This window comes from Clarias gariepinus, chromosome 23 (assembly GCF_024256425.1).
Source record: "Clarias gariepinus isolate MV-2021 ecotype Netherlands chromosome 23, CGAR_prim_01v2, whole genome shotgun sequence".
Classification (NCBI taxonomy): domain Eukaryota; kingdom Metazoa; phylum Chordata; class Actinopteri; order Siluriformes; family Clariidae; genus Clarias; species Clarias gariepinus.
In genome coordinates, this window is record NC_071122.1 from 8,880,236 (window position 1) to 8,897,438 (window position 17,203).

At 38.9% G+C, this 17,203-nt stretch overlaps 3 protein-coding genes across 3 annotated transcripts; 2 read left to right on the forward strand and 1 right to left on the reverse strand.

The window, feature by feature from the left end:
- The first annotated feature begins 118 nt into the window (after nucleotides 1-118).
- Nucleotides 119-1,526, forward strand: LOC128511340 (ADP-ribosylation factor 4-like). The gene is made up of 6 exons (XM_053484159.1): nucleotides 119-231; nucleotides 448-528; nucleotides 656-765; nucleotides 989-1,060; nucleotides 1,148-1,273; nucleotides 1,395-1,526. Exons 1-6 carry the CDS (start codon nucleotides 165-167, stop codon nucleotides 1,479-1,481), a joined length of 543 nt encoding a protein of 180 aa, XP_053340134.1. The 5' UTR covers nucleotides 119-164; the 3' UTR covers nucleotides 1,482-1,526.
- Nucleotides 1,527-3,913: 2,387 nt separating this feature from the next.
- On the forward strand, nucleotides 3,914-10,487 carry LOC128511337 (ADP-ribosylation factor 4). Its single transcript, XM_053484157.1, has 6 exons — nucleotides 3,914-4,303; nucleotides 6,641-6,721; nucleotides 7,855-7,964; nucleotides 8,579-8,650; nucleotides 9,114-9,239; nucleotides 10,239-10,487. The coding sequence occupies exons 1-6, from the start codon at nucleotides 4,237-4,239 to the stop codon at nucleotides 10,323-10,325; spliced, it is 543 nt and encodes a 180-aa protein (XP_053340132.1). The 5' UTR covers nucleotides 3,914-4,236; the 3' UTR covers nucleotides 10,326-10,487.
- A 900-nt stretch (nucleotides 10,488-11,387) lies between these two features.
- On the reverse strand, nucleotides 11,388-15,196 carry pde12 (phosphodiesterase 12). The gene is made up of 3 exons (XM_053484162.1): nucleotides 13,809-15,196; nucleotides 12,020-12,098; nucleotides 11,388-11,924 (listed from the first exon to the last, which is right to left on the reverse strand). Exons 1-3 carry the CDS (start codon nucleotides 15,021-15,023, stop codon nucleotides 11,485-11,487), a joined length of 1,734 nt encoding a protein of 577 aa, XP_053340137.1. The 5' UTR covers nucleotides 15,024-15,196; the 3' UTR covers nucleotides 11,388-11,484.
- Nucleotides 15,197-17,203: the final 2,007 nt, after the last annotated feature.

A 17,203-nucleotide genomic window follows, 5' to 3' on the forward strand; every position in this document is an offset into this window, starting at 1 on the left:
TGCACTTATCAGGGTGTGTGTGTGTGTGTGTGTGTGAGTTGCCAAAGCGAAAGCAAGCGCGCGGTTCCCTATATAAACGGCCCAGAGCAGCTCTCTCCTCACACACCGTTAGGGGGAATCTAAAGGAGAACAGATCACTGACTGCCTTCTCCTCTGTCTCTAACATGGGTCTTTTCTTCTCCTTTATCTTCTCTCGTATCCCAGGCAGGGAGCCGATGAGATTACTAATGGGTGAGTGCATTCAGTGTTGCGTTTAAAATGATTCTAAAATAATGCATGTTATACTATTGTAGAACTTAGCTGTTGCACAGATTACAGTAGCAGTGTAATAATGAAAAACACAAAAATGTGAAATCACATCTATTTCTGCTTTAATGTCTAGTGTATGTAGCTTATATTGTTTTTTTTTTTTTTAATAATAATAAATATGTATTTCTATCCCCTAAGTTGGTCTGGATGCAGCCGGAAAGACTACTGTTCTCTATAAACTCAAACTGGGTGAAGTTGTCACAACTATTCCTACTATCGGTAAGACTGTTGTTATAAGTTTGTAACTGATTGTCTAATGGTAAACCCTTGAATGCGTTTTTTTTTTTTTGTTTGTTTTTTTGTTTTTGTTTTTTACAAAAAAATCTGTTTTTATGCCACAAATCAGGCTTTAACGTCGAGACGGTTGAGTACAAGAACATTTCCTTCACTGTTTGGGACGTAGGAGGACAGAATGTCATAAGACCACTCTGGAGACACTACTATCAGAACACTATGGTGAGTTTAAAATCCAACCAGACACTCATCTTTAAAATAATATCACAAACACCTTCATGTCTGGTTCAGATCAGGGATCAAATCTAATATCTAATGTCTGGTTGCTGGTATCTTGTTTTTACATCATGATCTAGCATGTGTTCTTACCTATAACAGTATTATAAACATTAGATCAGTGTAATCCATTTAAAGGAACCTGGTACTACATTGTGTTTTGCTGCAGGGCCTCATCTTTGTGGTGGACAGCAGTGACTGTGAACGCATCCAAGAAGCCGCTTTGGAGCTGCAGATGATGGTAAATGAATCCTTCATTCTGTTTGTTATGTCATCTTAGCATTTATCCTTATATCATGCATTAAGAAAAATCTGAATTCTCTCTTAGCTTAAGGAAGATGCACTGAGGGACGCTACTTTGTTGGTACTTGCTAACAAACAGGATTTGCCCAATGCAATGCCAGTGCATGAGATGACTGAGAAACTCGGATTACATACAATGAAGGGAAGATCTGTGAGTACATCATAATTCTGATAATAGATTTGTTAAATTTTAAAGCTCTTTATTAGACTAACATGCAAAGTCTTAGGATTGAAATATTTGTTTATTTTTCTCTGTCTCTTTTTTTTTATAGTGGTACGTCCAGTCAACTTGTGCGACAAATGGAACAGGTTTATATGAAGGACTGGACTGGCTTTCCAGTCAACTCTCCAAACGATAAAATTGATTACACTACGTCATTAAATATTTTACTGTTATTATTTAAATGTCCAATGATGTTATGTATATTATGACAATTTAATGTAGATCTTTTCTTTTTTTTTTATTTATAAGATAAAAATCTAATATACTGTAATTTATAATATCTGCATACATAATACTGTATATAATTTGTTGCTTTATTTTTATATGAAAATAAAAATATCTCTTTTTTTCAAATATAACTGAAGTCAGAAGACTTTTTGGGGTCACATAGATTTTAATGAACAAGACATTTTTTCTTTAAACGCTTTGTTTACTGTCACACAAGTATACATCTAATCACAATTACAGCCCTAAAATCCATAATAGAGCAAACAATTTAGGATTTAAATAAGCAAATACTTGAGATTGTTATTATTACTGCAATGATTAATATCCCAGTTGGCTCTATGATCTATCGCTTTGTGCGCTTACCTTCTAACCCTGAAGCACCCATCACTCTGAAATAGGGTCACATTGGATTCATTAAACCACATGACCTTTATTTAATTTGCTCCTAGTAAACTGAAGCCTTGACCACTTAGCTGTTTAGTCCCAATTTTTTCATTTCTCATGGCATTGTGTGTGTGTGGAAGCGCTCTTACTTTCACTATTACATTTCGTTGACAAAGCTTATTTCAGAATCCTTAGAGGTTTGAATAATGCATTAGACATTTCCTATCCCATATTCAATAATTATTGTTCTTTGCTTGATGCTAGTCAACCTTATATGAAACACATATAATAATTATATATCTAGTTATATTAATAATTCAACCTTACTAAAACACACTAAAATCTTTTCCACCTAAACAACTTCTGGCATGGCTGTTAAAAAAAATGACAATTACTGCCCTACCCAAAGTCTTTAAGTTTGGAACATAAATTTTCCAAAACAGATTTAGGCTCTTCACATCTTTCTTGCATCCCAAAGGCAAATAACCAGTGAGCCCAGTTTATCTTAATGGTTTGCTGAGGCTTTATAAAAAAAAAATGAGTATGATTGTACTTGACATTTAGTTATATGGGAGAGACACTGATCTACAAACCTGGTGATCAGCTGTAGCTCTCCAGCGACCTGAGCATAAGTGAAGGCTGCAAAAATATATTTTTATTCTTAAATTAGCATGTGTTTATCATTTTTTATTTTTGGTGCATAATTTGGTGCACATAAAAAAAATATTCCTATATAAGTTTCAAAAAGGGAATATGAAGAAACCTAGCACCCAAAAATCATCTAGAATAGCATAGATCTCACTCGTATATCTCATACCTCATCGTCTATACCTCTTTATCCTGTTATCAGGATTAACATAGGCTAAAATTTAATTTATATAATATTATTTAATTTTAGCCTATTTTAATTCACTTCCAGTTGCAATATACACCATGCAAGCAATAAAAGATGACAAGATGTGTTGTTATAAGAAGTGATGTATTCTATTTACATAACACCAAATTATCATCAATCAAACCAACCTTTTTTATTATATAAAATTTATTAAAGAATTATATTTCAAGTAGTTACCATTAATGTTTATTGTTTATTCTAATTTACTCATGATTGGTCGGTGGGAAGTGACGTCATTTGGAACACGTTGGCTTTAACTGGAGAAAGACTTCCTACGTGGAGCGAGCGCTTGTCAATGCCTGTGAGTTGGAAGCGCGAGCGTGTCTGTGTTTCCGTATTTTCAAAATGAAAACAAGCGCGCGCGTGCGCAGCTCTTTCTTCGGACATCTAGAGGAATACCCAATCTCTGACATGCGTTATTTGTGCATCTATTATTGTATATTATGGGTTTTATCTTCTCTACCTTTTCTAGAAGATAAGATTATTTTTATGAGTGCATGCATACTGTGTGACCTTTGAATTTGCATAGGTTTTGTATTAAAAAAGAAATTTGGCAAATAAAAACAAAATCCTATAATAATAATAATAATTTCAGAAATATTTCTTATTTATTATCCATACTGCGCAATTTTGGGACGGGGGGGGGGGGAGGTTGTGCCTGGATCATATGCAAGGGAACAAGGTGGGGTATGCCCAGGACAGGGTGCCAATTCATTACAGTGCACAAAAGCACACACACTACGAGCAACTTGTTGGAGATGCCAAATAGCCTAATCTGCATGTCTTTGGAATGTTGGAAGAAACTGGAGTACCCAGAGGAAAGCCATGCAAACTCCACAGAGGAGAGGCCGTACTCCTGGTCCTGGAGGTGCAGGGCCACAATGCTGACCACTATAAACTAAATAAATAAATAAGTTAGAGTTTTACTGACTATTTATCAAAGAATAAATAGTGTGAGTTGTGTATGTAGTATGTAGTGGATATTCAACAATAGATGACGCTGTGTGGCGGATGCTTAGACTCCTCGGTGCACGTGCCTGCTCCTGTTCGTGTGATGTGGCACGTGTGACGTCATCCCGCCCGCAGTGGAGCTCGTGACGTGGAAAAGAGCTGCTGCAGCAGCGTTAAAGCCCGTGTTTAGTTTTGTTGACGGACTAACAGCGAGTTTATTTCCGATCCCAGTCGCTTGGATTGTGCTTTTATCGAGCAGAATCTCGGTGTTTTAATCCCTCGGTGCTGTATTTGTGCGCGTGCTGTGTTTGTGCGCGTGAGCGCGCTGGACTCTGTTAGCCTGTTAGCATTTCTCTCGCTCTCTCTAAAACATCTCGAAAACTAAATTCTGTTTCTCACCGCTCCTCGATCTTCCTGTGAATCCGAGTTCAACATGGGGCTAACAATTTCCAGCGTCTTCTCGAGGCTTTTTGGGAAAAAACAAATGCGAATTCTTATGGGTGAGTCACAAAAACCCAAGTGGTGTGTTGGCAGGAGTTAGCCGGTTAGCCTGTTAGCTAGCACTAGCTCTCAAACCCCAACACTCTAAAGTGTAAAGTTTAATAGCTCACTGGCTTAATAAAATGTTGTCGAAAATGTTTTATACTTTTTTAAATCCTGAATATGGTTTTCTTATGATTTTTTTTTTTTGAAGATGCTTGTTTACATGTTAATTGTTTAAACAATAAACATACTATTATTTGTTTATTTATTTACCTGCTTAGTAATCTGTTTTGCTGTAAGGAATGAATCTCTATGAGGTGTGCTGTTATAGGAAAGCAATCAACGCCAAGACAGATCACGCTTAAAGCCACACTATATGGACAAAATCTCTAGGCAAACCAGTTAATTATTCAATTCAGGTGTTTTAGCCAGGCCCCTAACCTTAAATGAAGGGCAATCTTAATACTTCAGCATATCAAGACATCTTGGACAATGCTAAGCTTCCAACTTTGTGGTAAAAGTTTGCGGAAGGCTCTTTTCATTTTCAACATAACTGTGTCCCAGTGCACAAAGCAAGGACTATAAAGACATGGTTTAATGATTTTGGCGTGGAAGAACTTGACTGGTTCTAACACAGAGCCCTGACCTCAATCTCATCGAACACCTTTGGAACGAACAGCAACGGAGATTGTGAGCCATGCCTTCTCGTCCAACATCGTTGCCTGACCTCACAAATGCATTACAGAATTGATGGGCACAAATTCTTACAGAACATTCCAAAATCCTGTGGACATACTTAAAAGAAGAGTAGAAGTTGATACATGTCCATTTAGTGTATCTCAGAGTCAGTGTAGAAGATAACAATAACTCGTAACTTGAGTGTTTTGTTTCTCTTATTCTTCCAAAATTGGGCATTTCTATGTTTTTTAATAAAAATCCATCACAGACAATTTTTTTTTATCCCTTTATGATTACATTTACCGTTGTGGATTGTCCGCAAAGCAGTTTTTCTTACTAATATATAACAGCAACAAGAAACAGTTCCATTGGCAGTATATATTTTTTAATTTATTTTTCCATTTTTTAAAGGAGAAGTCAGCGATTCTTTAGAAAGATTGTCAAGTCTACGCAATTGCATCGATACAGTGCAAATACACCACCGAGCCACTAGTTTGCGGTGGAGTTTATATGCCACTCTTTGGCAAGTGTGTTTTTAATGTCCTGCAAACAATGGCAAATTAAACTAAGCAAATCTTGTTGGTGGCAGAGATGATAGATATTTAGCATGTAATTTTTTAATGGCCATTTTCACATTAAGGCCCCGGGATCGTTTATGATGCCTCATCTGTTCTGATGACTCTAAATCTGGTTCACTTTGATCAGTAAGAACACAATCATTCCTTGCTCAGGTACTATATACCTATAAAGGAACTGTGCCTGAGTCCACTTAAAAAGGGAGTCTGTGGCACAGCACAGTGTACTCAGGCACAGATCGAATCAGGAATATGGCAACATCAGCCGTCGGCCTCCCCCGAAAACTCTATGAGTATAGCACACGCCAAGCTCCTCTTCTGACCTACATAGCCCTAGCTGATAAAGTAGTAAGGCATGCAAGAGCTTTGCTCTTGACCTTTTTTTTCCCCTGAAATATCAATAATATTAGGCATGCATGCCAGGCTACGCCTTAAGGTAATCAAGTCCTACGGCAACGACTTGACCCAGAAGCATAAATCAGCCTTGAGGCAGTGTCTCAAACAACTGGCCAAAAGAGAAAAAAAAAAAAAAACAGAGTGCCTTTAAATTCTCTGAGATGTTAACAATATTAAATCAGCTTTTCACCCTTTAGATAAATATATAACTGGTCCAAGCACTTTGTTTGTTTTTAATTTTTCAGAGCCAGCTCTGTGAAGAAACACCTTCTTTTTTTTTTTCCTAGCTCAGAGATGAATTCAGAGTGGCCACTTAATTTCACCCCCCCCCCCCCCCCCCCCCCCATAGTGTATTGGAGTAGAATCTCTCTATCCTCCTTTATGTTAATAATTAAAACAAACATGTCACTTCTTTTTCCTGAAGCCTCTTACTAGCTATTACAAAGCAGTAGCACTGGAGGCTTCTTCCACAAACATTTAAACAATCATCTCCTTTTGGTTTGATAGATAATGGCACGTTTTTAAATATTTACAGTTTTTCATGATGTAAGGTATCCTTAGGAAATTACACCCTGTTAGAACAAGGGCATTATTGTTATTATAAGCTTGCAATTTGAAGCTACTACTAGAACTCTACCTTATGTTTTAGAGTAAAAATATTTTTATGTTTTCTGAGGTAAATCATTTTTTTTCTTCTTTTTGCAGTTGGCCTCGATGCTGCCGGGAAAACAACCATCCTTTACAAACTTAAACTCGGAGAAATCGTCACAACAATTCCCACTATAGGTTTGTTTCTGTGTTGTATTTATACATCACCTATATAATTTCATATACAGTGTAAGTATGTATCCAATGTTGTATACATTAAAGCACTTTTTGTAAGTCGCTCTGGATAAGAGCGTCTGCCAAATGCCTAAATGTAAATGTAAATATACCCCCCAACCCCCCACACACACCCCAAAGATGGGAAACTTGGTCACATGTGCTAAAAAACACATGTACAATGCATTTTAATTTTCTGTTTTGTGCATGAATATAAATCAGTTCTTTTCGAAGTTACCTTTTATCAGTATACTGTAGAGCATCACTTAAAGTTTTACCTAAAAGTAGAGTATAATAGTGAACTGGTTTGTCAACTAACTTCTCACAAGCAAAGGGCGGTACGCAGCAATTAGCACAACAGTTGTGTCCATAATGAATGCATTTACTGCATTTGGCAGACGCCCTTATCCATGGCAACTTACACATATACGTCTGAGCAGTTGAGGGTGAAGGGTCTTGCTCAAGGCAAGCTGGTCATAGTGTTGGTGTTTGTTATTATTACTAAATTAATAATGTCCAAAATTATAGTTCCAACCACACCAATTTTGTTTTCTGTTTATATTAACCAAAATCCGATCTGTGTTTAATCAGATTTTGATCAGATCTCTCTCCTTCAGGCTTTAATGTTGTAAAACTAAAAGATAAACAGTTGGAGTAAGGACAAAAAAAAGAAAAACCTGTGTCTCTGTAATGCGCCAGGGCCTTTTCCTTACTGTTTTGCCATGATTTTGATCATTTGACAGCTTGTCCCCCTTAGTCAATGCACAGCATTTCCTGACTCATCGCTTTATTTCTTGACCTTTTTTTTTTTTTTATCCGGATGGGCTCTTAAGGATGACTCCACCTCTACCTACAGTGAAGGTGTAAATCATGTGTCATGACCTCCACAGTCAGGAATAAAGGTGTACATTGTTGTCATACAGTTTCAGACACCTGGAGAATCAAAAGGCAACTGTTCCTTTAGCTCCTGGTGGCTTAAATCCGTACAGAGACACTTATGTTTGTTTTCTCTCTAATTTGTAACCTCTCTGTATCCGTGTTTGATCAGATTTAACAGTTTTAGTAATTTCTAAGTGTGTCTCTCTTCTCTGCTGCAGGCTTTAACGTTGAAACCGTGGAATACAAGAACATTTGTTTCACTGTTTGGGACGTGGGTGGCCAGGATAAGATCCGACCTCTATGGAGGCACTACTTCCAGAATACACAGGTAATCATATTATGCTAAAGCACCAACATAGACACCACAGTTATGTCAGGATTAAAAAAAATCTCTTTTCCTTTCTTTGCTTCTGTTATCCTGGGATCTGATCATCCTTTCATGAAGAGCCGTGATTAAGTTTGGTCACTCAGCCTTGTTAACTTGCTTTAAAAGAGTGCAAGGAAGCAAAGTGTATTTCTGGTTGTGTCAGCCAGACATAACCGGGAATATATAGATGTCTCTGGGTTACACTGTTTATCTTGAGCTTAAGGGAATGATTCAGAGCTGCATGACTCCCTGGCACATGAGAAATACTGTACTTTGTATGTACCGTAGACAAAAGCTTAAACCAAGCAATATTCATACATGTGGTAATGTATTAACGATTATTTTCTTTTCTGAATGTTTTGTGTAACTTGGTTTAACTGCTTTGATGGATGCTTTTACAACCTGTTGGTTCATTTGCTATCCCTGTTGTTTAAATACACATAATAGAGAAAAAAGTAAAAACGTGGGCAAGTGTTATGAGCTGAGATTGGTGAGAGGTATGTTAATGGGAAAAGGCTGCACAAAAAACAGTTATAGAAGCGTAATATTCACATCTGTGTACGTTGTTCTTGCAGGGTCTCATCTTTGTTGTAGACAGCAATGATCGTGAGCGTGCACAGGAAGCTGCCGAAGAGCTGCAGAAGATGGTTAGTGAGCCACGCCCAAACATCACAATATTCAAATTCTTTTGTCCTTCGACTGAACATCCTGTGTGTTCACACTCTTCACATAGTGGTATAGAGACAAACTTGCCATGTAACTAAACAGATCAACAACAACAAAAAAAATCTAGTTTCTTTTATACTACAGTCATATGTGACAAAGTTGTTTAATATTTACTAATTAGTGAAAGTATAGTACTACTTCTGATGGTACAGTTATGCAGCAAGATATCTATCTTTATTTCCAGAACAGTGATACCCAGCTCTGATCCTGACAGAAACAATGAATATACTGTCATGCTTTTTATTTAATCGTACAGCACTTTTACCAAAAACAGGATAACTTTAATTTATCTGTGTGCTAAAAGTAAGAACAAATTGATGCTTATAATTTATCACAGGTTACATTTCTTGTGTCCTCTAAGTCATCTTTGTATGTCTGTAATAGCTTCAAGAGGATGAGCTCAGAGATGCAGTTTTGCTAGTGTTTGCAAACAAACAGGATTTGCCCAATGCCATGGCCATCAGCGAGCTGACGGACAAACTTGGCCTGCAGACGCTCAGGAGCAGAACTGTAAGTATACATAGACTACAGATATTTCTTGCTGTCCTCCCTCTTTTTCATACCTGAACTCACAGATGTTAACAATTGCCTAGTGTCTCTGTGACTGGCAGGTGATTGACTTTGTCATCATTGGGATTAAAGCCCTAAATCTCTCCATCAGTGCAAATGAGAGATGGGGGAGGGGGGTTGAACCCTCCAAAATCAAGTGTTTTATTTTACTTTTGTCTGTTTTTACATTTATAATAAAGATGAACTGGTAGATCGGCCAGGGACCAGAATTGGCTGGTTTTTCAGCTTGATTGGCCATGACTGATGATCAGCCTCAGATATAAACAATTCTGTACCGAGTGAAAAAGCTCCACAACAGAAAGTTGCACAACAGAAATGCATTTTTATGGTGCTATCACAAATCATATTCGTTGAAAGCCTCTTATCTTGTCTTTTTCTTTAAACTCTAAGACCAAATTTGGTAGGAGTGAATTTTTTGCTCAGAGTTTTAGAAATAATAATTATGGCAGATGACAGATAAATATAGATTTTTTTGCTTATTGTAAAAAAAATGCTAAACTCTTGTGTTTATGTATGTTATAAGTAATGGGCTACATTTTAATTAATATGTACATTTTTTAATAAATATTTCAAATTGTAACAAAATCAGGAAAAAATATGATTATAGAATCTGGATATTTAATTTTGAATCCTATTTGTTGAATCACAATTTTAATCGAATTGGCACCCTGATAACGTAGCAGACTGTGACTGGTGATTCCCGTCTCTAGTAGCAGTACAGAGTGGTTACACTCCTCAAAATATAAAAGGCTTTGGAGTCAAGTGTAGCCTACTACGATCTGTGCCGGAGTCACCGGTGTGAAATCAGCCTTACTGTAATGTTAGGATGTATACTGGTTTTACATGCTGAATAATAAAACCTCTATGTGCTGTACTTGCTTTGTGATGAAACGGCAGTAATGTTTGGATTTCTGCTCTCTTTCCTTTCCACTCCCACAGTGGTACGTCCAGGCGACCTGTGCCACTCAGGGAACAGGTTTGTACGAAGGACTGGACTGGCTTTCTGAGCAGCTGAGCAAACGTTAAGCTACACGAATTGGCACACATGAAGGGGTGTTTTAACAAAGGACACAATTACACAACTGACAAAGAATGGATATACTCGTTTATATTAGCTCATGGCTATCAAATTGGCCTCTGAGCAACTTTAAAAAAAAATTGTTTTTCTTGATTTGGGTTGACTGAGTTTAAGTTGACTGAGTTTAAGTTCTGTTATTTTCAACATTTCAATAAGGTGTGCGTAACTGTTTGCCTGTTTTAGTTTGATTTGAATTATATAAGGCGATTTCCAACATAAAGTGAAGGCAATGAGAACCTGACCTAAGGCTTGTATTTTGTCCAAAAAAAAAATGGGAACATATTTATATTTATATAAAACAATTTTTTTGCTCTCATTCCATTTCTATGTATCAAAATTTTGCATGTGTTTTAATCTAAACAGCTTCCTTTAATAAATATTGATTACAGATCCCCTTATGTAACACCTATATAAATAAAAAAAAAATCTATACATACATAAAAACAAGAAATAGATCAATAAATATGATGTAATCTAGTGGTTGAGGGAAGGGTGTGTGGTGGGATAACAGTTTGTTTTTGTATGAAAGATAAAATGAGTTAATGACCTGATTTATTTGGCCTTAATACAGCTTACTAACTGTGATGCCTGACTCAGCCATCTCGCTATATAACCAGCCTTTAACTGCATTAACAATTGCCTTAAAACATGCACGTTTCCTGCTTTTTGACTGTTTCATTTTCATATAACGTTCATCTAAATTGAAAACGACCAAATCAGATTTATTTGTATATGCATACCCAAAGTACTTTGATATTCCAGTTAACAGCTTAATCGGGTGTTTGCAATCATATCAGTGCTTTTTTTCCCCCTTTTTCCCATGGCTCATTTATAATTCTTAATAAAGCCTGAAATAAAACAGTTGTGACTTAAAGAAGCTTTGTTTCAGAATCTGTAATCAATTTATTAGTGTCATATCATACTCGGAAAAATTCCAGTAGCCTTCAAGATGATTTTATTTGAATAAATCTTAAATATCACCACAGTAATCATTTAGTCAATTACATCTTGTTGCCTTGCTCAATAAAAAAAAAAAATCGAAATGCTCCATCTTTAGCCCGGAAAGCAAAGGCGATTCGATTGTTCCTTTGAGGCTGTGTCTCAACATTATTTCCATTTGAGGTCGCAGACTAAAGCGATATGGTCAGACGGGTGAGAGACACTGGGAAGGGCCTGGTACGTGGTGACCTCCTGGTGACTCGGCAGAGGAATTACCTGTTCTACCTGCAAAGCCTGAGACTCTATGAAAATGTAGTCCAGACAACCATTAAAGCCGCCTACGTAATTGGTGTATTCGGGTTCTCCACATGCACTGGTCAGCTTGAAGGGGCTGTGGAGCACCATTTGTAGATGTTCCTCAGGTCCATTAGATGCCCAGTCACTGTGCTCCTCTGCTATCGAACCCTGACTGAGCAGCTGGAAGCATCCTGATGATGGTGTGCTGTTGAAGTCTCCACAGAATATCAGCGTGCTGGCATGTTCTTCCGTAACAACTTTCTTGAGGTGCTTCAGAGCCACAGCCATCTGTATTAATCGAACGTTTGCTCCTTGTTGAAGAAAAGAAAAACTTCTTGAAGGTACACGCTCAGAATTTGAGTTATCCACAATTATTATTTTTTTAAACAAGACCAAGGTTTCCTACCTTTAGGGTGCCAGTAGAGGTGTGTGTTTCCAACACACACTATCTTTGATGGATCACTTACAGATTGAAGAACACTTACCTTACAAAAGTAAACAAGAAACAGTTAATACCTGTTTTTTGAGCAAAAAAATCTAACAAGCAAATTAAAATGTATTTGTATAGTGCGCCCTTGTTAAATCCTTCTTAAAGTCACATTTTAAAATATTTAATATAAGCATATAGTCATTATACCTGAATAAAAGAAAATTCTGATGAGGAATAAATTAGACATCTTAACAGTCAGCTAAAGAAACCTACAGTAATGTAATCCTAAGATTAAACCGCGAAGTTTACGGATGTAAACTTTTTTCTGTATTCTGTTCATTCATCTATTCAATGTGCAGTGCATTTTAATCGCCAGTGGTTAAGGCATTGGACTACGGGTCGGAAGATCCTAGGTTCAAACCCCACAACCACCAAGTTGTCACTGTTGGGCCCTTGAGCAAGGCCCTTAATCCTCAACTGCTCAGATGTGTAATGAGAGAAAAAATGTAAGTCGCTCTGGATAATGCCTAAATGTAAATGTAATCGTTTACCGGGTATCACTGTCAGTCACTGCTGCTGGATGGATATTTTCAGCTGATGGATCATTTCTCAACACACTCGTCAAGCTGTGTCTGCGTTTTTTACATTAGATATGACTGATTTGTACCGTGCCCAGAAACGATTGTTCCCTACCACCCTCGCTGGCCAGGGTTCACTTTTTTTTTTAGTTCTTTATACTCGGGTATGCTTAAACGTTTACGCACGCCAATACAGCAGGTGGCAGTATGCACCTACTCATGAGCCACTGTTACACACAAGATAAAAAAAAAACATAAATTTTTGTGTTATACCTAAAATTATTTATATTTCAGAAAAAAAACGTCAGGAGTAATGCTTTTGTGTGCCTTTTTCCTTTATTCGCTATGGCTGTGTTGGTCAGAGAATGAGATTGACACGTGCTGTGCACACAGATTTTAGAGGAAAAGGACTGTGCTAATGATGAGGTGTCTAAACAGTGATCTACTTCTGTTCGTGGACGATTGGCTTCCATATCTGATTAATGCGCTGTATTGTTCCTAAGACCACCTCTTCAAGTAGACGTGGTCAGGGTTCGAGATCACAGAACAATTGTGTTCTCACTGATCAAAACGAACCAGACTTTGGGGTCATGTGTTCTCTGTAACAATCCTGGGACACTAATGTGAAAACACCCAAATTCTGCTGCTTATGCCACACCTGTATAGCAACCATACAGACAAAAACAGTCTAGCACCCACTGCTAATCACATCCGAATGTCTTGATAAAGAGCTAGACGTGGGCTACAAATCTGCACCTTATAATAGCATATAACTGGGGAGGAAAACAAAAAAAATCGACAATGGAATGATGCAGTTGATCTGGAACTAGAAACACCTGTATAAGATGGTGCTACACTATAGACAAAACAACACTCGTTCACACCTAGGGGCACGTTAAAGATGGTCTATCCACTGGCAAGTTTTTGGGCGGAGAAAGGAAACCTGAAAACGTAGACTGGACACCAACACTGGTGTGAAATTTTGTTTAAAAAGAATAAAAAATAAATTAAAAAAACCCACTGCCCCATGAATTAACCCTTACTGACCGATCCATCTATTTGTTCAGCTTTTCCCCTGACCTAAACCACTTTCTTGCTAATCATATACGGATCAATGCCGTGTTAGACCTGGGTTTCAATCTTGACCCGGGCAGTGATCACCAGTGCGTAGTTAAAGTCTGTAATACCTGCAGCGTCGTACTTCTCTGCACCACCTTTGCTTTTAGCACTGGATTGGAGCCCAGTTTCTCCAGAAGCATGATATGGATCGGATCCTTTTCTAAGGCCTCACTCATCATGATGTCGTGCCTGGACAGCAACCTAAACTTTGATCTCCTGTAAAACGTCGCCAGTCCTTCATGCTGCCTCTCTTTCATTTTGAACACCCCATCCATGCCGAAAGCGTCGAGCGCTGGTGTGAGGCTGTCGCCGAAGACGCCTTTGTCGACCTCCTGGAGACAGACGATGTCTGCGTTGTAGCCAGAAAGCTCCTTCTTGATCAGGTTTTGTCTGTAGTCGAGTTCGAGCGCGTACGGAGCGCAGTAAGGGTACAGGACTGTTCTTGAGAACTCGGTTTGACTGTAGACGTCTGCTAAGATGTTGTAGGTGACGACTCTGGTTGTGGTCTCGTCAGTCACCTTGAGGGTGTAGAAGTGTCTGGCGTCGAACGTGCAGACCCCTGGCCCTGCCTCGACTGCGCTTGAGGTGACCAGGTCTAGAGCGAGGCCTAACTTCGAGTCGTTTCCCGGCATGCATTTCAGCTTGAGTCGCAGCCCTATGTCTGAATTAGATGGAGTAAAAACTCGGTCGGTTCCTGCTTCCACCCAGGAGTCCTCTCCGCCGCGCGCATGCGCATTTGGAGAGCTCTCCTTGTACCAATTAAACAGGCAAAACCTCAAATCTCCGAACTCGATCTCGAGTTTTGGGCAGACAGGAAATCCGGCGAGGACTGAAGCAGGAAGCAGTGCCGTGGTGAAAGTCGGAGGATTGCGTTCCACTTTGTATTTTGCGTCTCCAACTTGGAGAACGGCTCCATCCTGCCACGCGTCGCGGTTCAGAGCGGATTCAGCCACCGGCTCGTCGTTAAAGTAAAGCCGCACCACCGCCTCCACCTCAGTGTTCTCGCTCTTACACTCCTTTCTAGACTTCTTGCCTTTGCTCTGCGCCTTGACAGCGCTCTTAGATATCCGGGACAACGCTTTCCCCAGCTCCTCCGCCTGCTCCCTCAGCATGTGCCTGTAACTCCCTGCCAGGGAGAACGAAATGCTCAGCTTGGATTCTGCTGGCACACAGCGCACAACCAGGCGATCCATAGTGCTGCAGAAAGATCTAAATAAACCTTTACCTGCTAATATTCTCTTCTGCGAAAAAACATAACGCAAGTACAGTCCGCGGCTTAACATGGGGGAACCTGGAAACAGCGCACTAATCTCAAACGCCCCAACGACCCCTAGATACGTACACTAGATAGGGTAGAACAGAGAGACACATTATAAACCTACACCGCGTACTAAAAGTCCTAAAGACTGCGATTTGTTAACCATCCTTAATATGTAACGTCGCCGGGCGCGTCGCTTAATATTTGCGTCATCACGTCGTCCTTCGCAACAGCGCTTAGATTGTGATTGGGATTATTAGATTCGACAGCCTGTACAGCAAATAATAGGCACCGTGACACAGAATTAGTGTTATTTTTTTTAGAAAGAAAAAAATTCCAAGGGTTTTTTTTATTGTTTTGTTTAAAAAAAAAAAGGTAAATCAACAATTTGTTCAGTAGAATTACCACACGAAGACAATTAAATTTTTATCGGAGTATTTCACATGAAATTAGTCTGGTGGTGTTTTCATGTTTCAATCTTTTCAAAATGTCTTACTTGCATCGCCGCCGTTAGGGGGCGCACCGTACCAAATAGTCAAAAGTATGTGTACACCTGTCCTTTTTACAGTACATCCACTGATCAGCCATAACCTTATGACCACCTGCCCAATATTGAGTAGTTCCCCCTTTTGCCGCCAAAACATTAATCCACTGCATGTTCTCGTCCCTTCTATCACAACCAGCATTAACCTTTTTCTCAATTTGAGCCATAGTGAGCCTTGACCATGACCCATGACCACCGGTTTTCCTTCCCTGGATTACGTTTGGTACGTCCTGACCGCTGCAGCCTGGGAACATCCCACAGGAGCTGCGGTTTTGGAGTTGCTCTGACCCAGTTGTCTAACCATTACAATTTGGCCCATCTCAAAGTAGCAACATTTTCAATATCTTGTTACAGTGGCATCTGGAAGCGGGTGGGATATATCAGGAAACATGTGAACCTTTTTTCCAGAAGTTGATGTGTTGGAAGTAGACAAAATAGACAAGGATAAGCATTTCAGTGACTTTGTGATGGCTAGACGTCAGAGCAAATCCAAAACTGCAGCTCTCGTGAGATGTTCCTGGACTGCAGTAGTCAGGACATGACAAAAGTGATCCAAGAAAGGAACTGGCGACAGGGTCATTGGTGGCTAAGGTGCACTGATGCACATGGGATTAAAGGCTGACCCGTGTAGTCCAAGCCAATAGAAGCGCTACTGTAGATCAGATCGATGAAAATGTTAATGCTGGCTGTGATAGACAGGTGTCAGAACACCTAGTGCATCACTGTTAGGGGGGCAAAAGGGGGAACCTAGTCAATATCAGGCAGGTGGTCATAATGTTATGGCTGATGTGTACATGTTCTGTCCTCAAGTTGCAGCAACAAAGTATGAAGCACACAACAGTATGTTGTAGAATTCACTGGAACTAAGAGGCCCAAAGTTCGACACAAAAAGGTGTGTTCTGGTTGTTGTGAACGAGCTCCAGCATCCTGCACAGAACCCTGGCCTCATCTGAGACACTGAGATCTCTATGTCTCTCCTTCTAAATGATCGCAAATTTCCACAGCAGCACACAAAATCTAGCGGAAAGCCTTCCCAAGAAGAGTGAAGGTTATTATAACAGCAAAGCGTGTGATAAAATCTGTAGTGTGATGTTCTGCAAATCTAATATAGTTATGCTTTATCAGGTGTGTGCATATTTGTGGCATTACAGAGTGTATATGACACAAATAAATTATAATAACACAGGAAAGGTAAATAGTACACTTTAAGGTGATGCTATTTAATAATTATTTATTTTAATATTTTAATTATATTTTATATAATTAATGTTCACCCAGCAGATTTTTTTTTAGATATACAGTACTGTTTAAAAGTCTTGAGACATCCCTTAATACTTTATATATATGTTTCTATGAAATGTCCAGATGAATATACATAGAAATAGCTTGTAGCCGCAGGAACCCTTTTGTTTAACCGGAAAATGCTAATGTATTTCCTATTGTCTGTCTGCCTCCGGGTCGCTCTATGACTTATATGTTAATGGCTGGTTCTTTTGATGTACGAGATGTACAGTATGTGACACAGAGCATTTGGCCAAAAGCTTAAATGTGCTCTCCTTGCTTATAGTAAACAGAGAATTTCAGACACAACATGCATGCATGTGTGTTTGTCCCTCTTCCAGGAAATTCAATGTAGTCTTGAGGAATAATTCGCCAGGCTT

Excerpts from the sequence above, each read along its gene's own strand:
- LOC128511340 (XM_053484159.1), top strand. The coding sequence starts at position 165 with ATGGGTCTTTTCTTCTCCTTTATCTTCTCTCGTATCCCAGGCAGGGAG. Across the intron at positions 1,061-1,147 it reads CTTTGGAGCTGCAGATGATG|CTTAAGGAAGATGCACTGAG; the intron begins GTAAATGAATCC and ends ATTCTCTCTTAG. Across the intron at positions 1,274-1,394 it reads ATACAATGAAGGGAAGATCT|TGGTACGTCCAGTCAACTTG; the intron begins GTGAGTACATCA and ends TTTTTTTTATAG.
- LOC128511337 (XM_053484157.1), top strand. The coding sequence starts at position 4,237 with ATGGGGCTAACAATTTCCAGCGTCTTCTCGAGGCTTTTTGGGAAAAAA. Across the intron at positions 6,722-7,854 it reads CACAACAATTCCCACTATAG|GCTTTAACGTTGAAACCGTG; the intron begins GTTTGTTTCTGT and ends TCTCTGCTGCAG. Across the intron at positions 8,651-9,113 it reads CCGAAGAGCTGCAGAAGATG|CTTCAAGAGGATGAGCTCAG; the intron begins GTTAGTGAGCCA and ends TGTCTGTAATAG.
- pde12 (XM_053484162.1), bottom strand. The coding sequence starts at position 15,023 with ATGTTAAGCCGCGGACTGTACTTGCGTTATGTTTTTTCGCAGAAGAGA. Across the intron at positions 12,099-13,808 it reads AGAGAAGTACGACGCTGCAG|GTAAGTGTTCTTCAATCTGT; the intron begins GTATTACAGACT and ends TACTTTTGTAAG. Across the intron at positions 11,925-12,019 it reads CCTCTACTGGCACCCTAAAG|GAGCAAACGTTCGATTAATA; the intron begins GTAGGAAACCTT and ends TTCTTCAACAAG.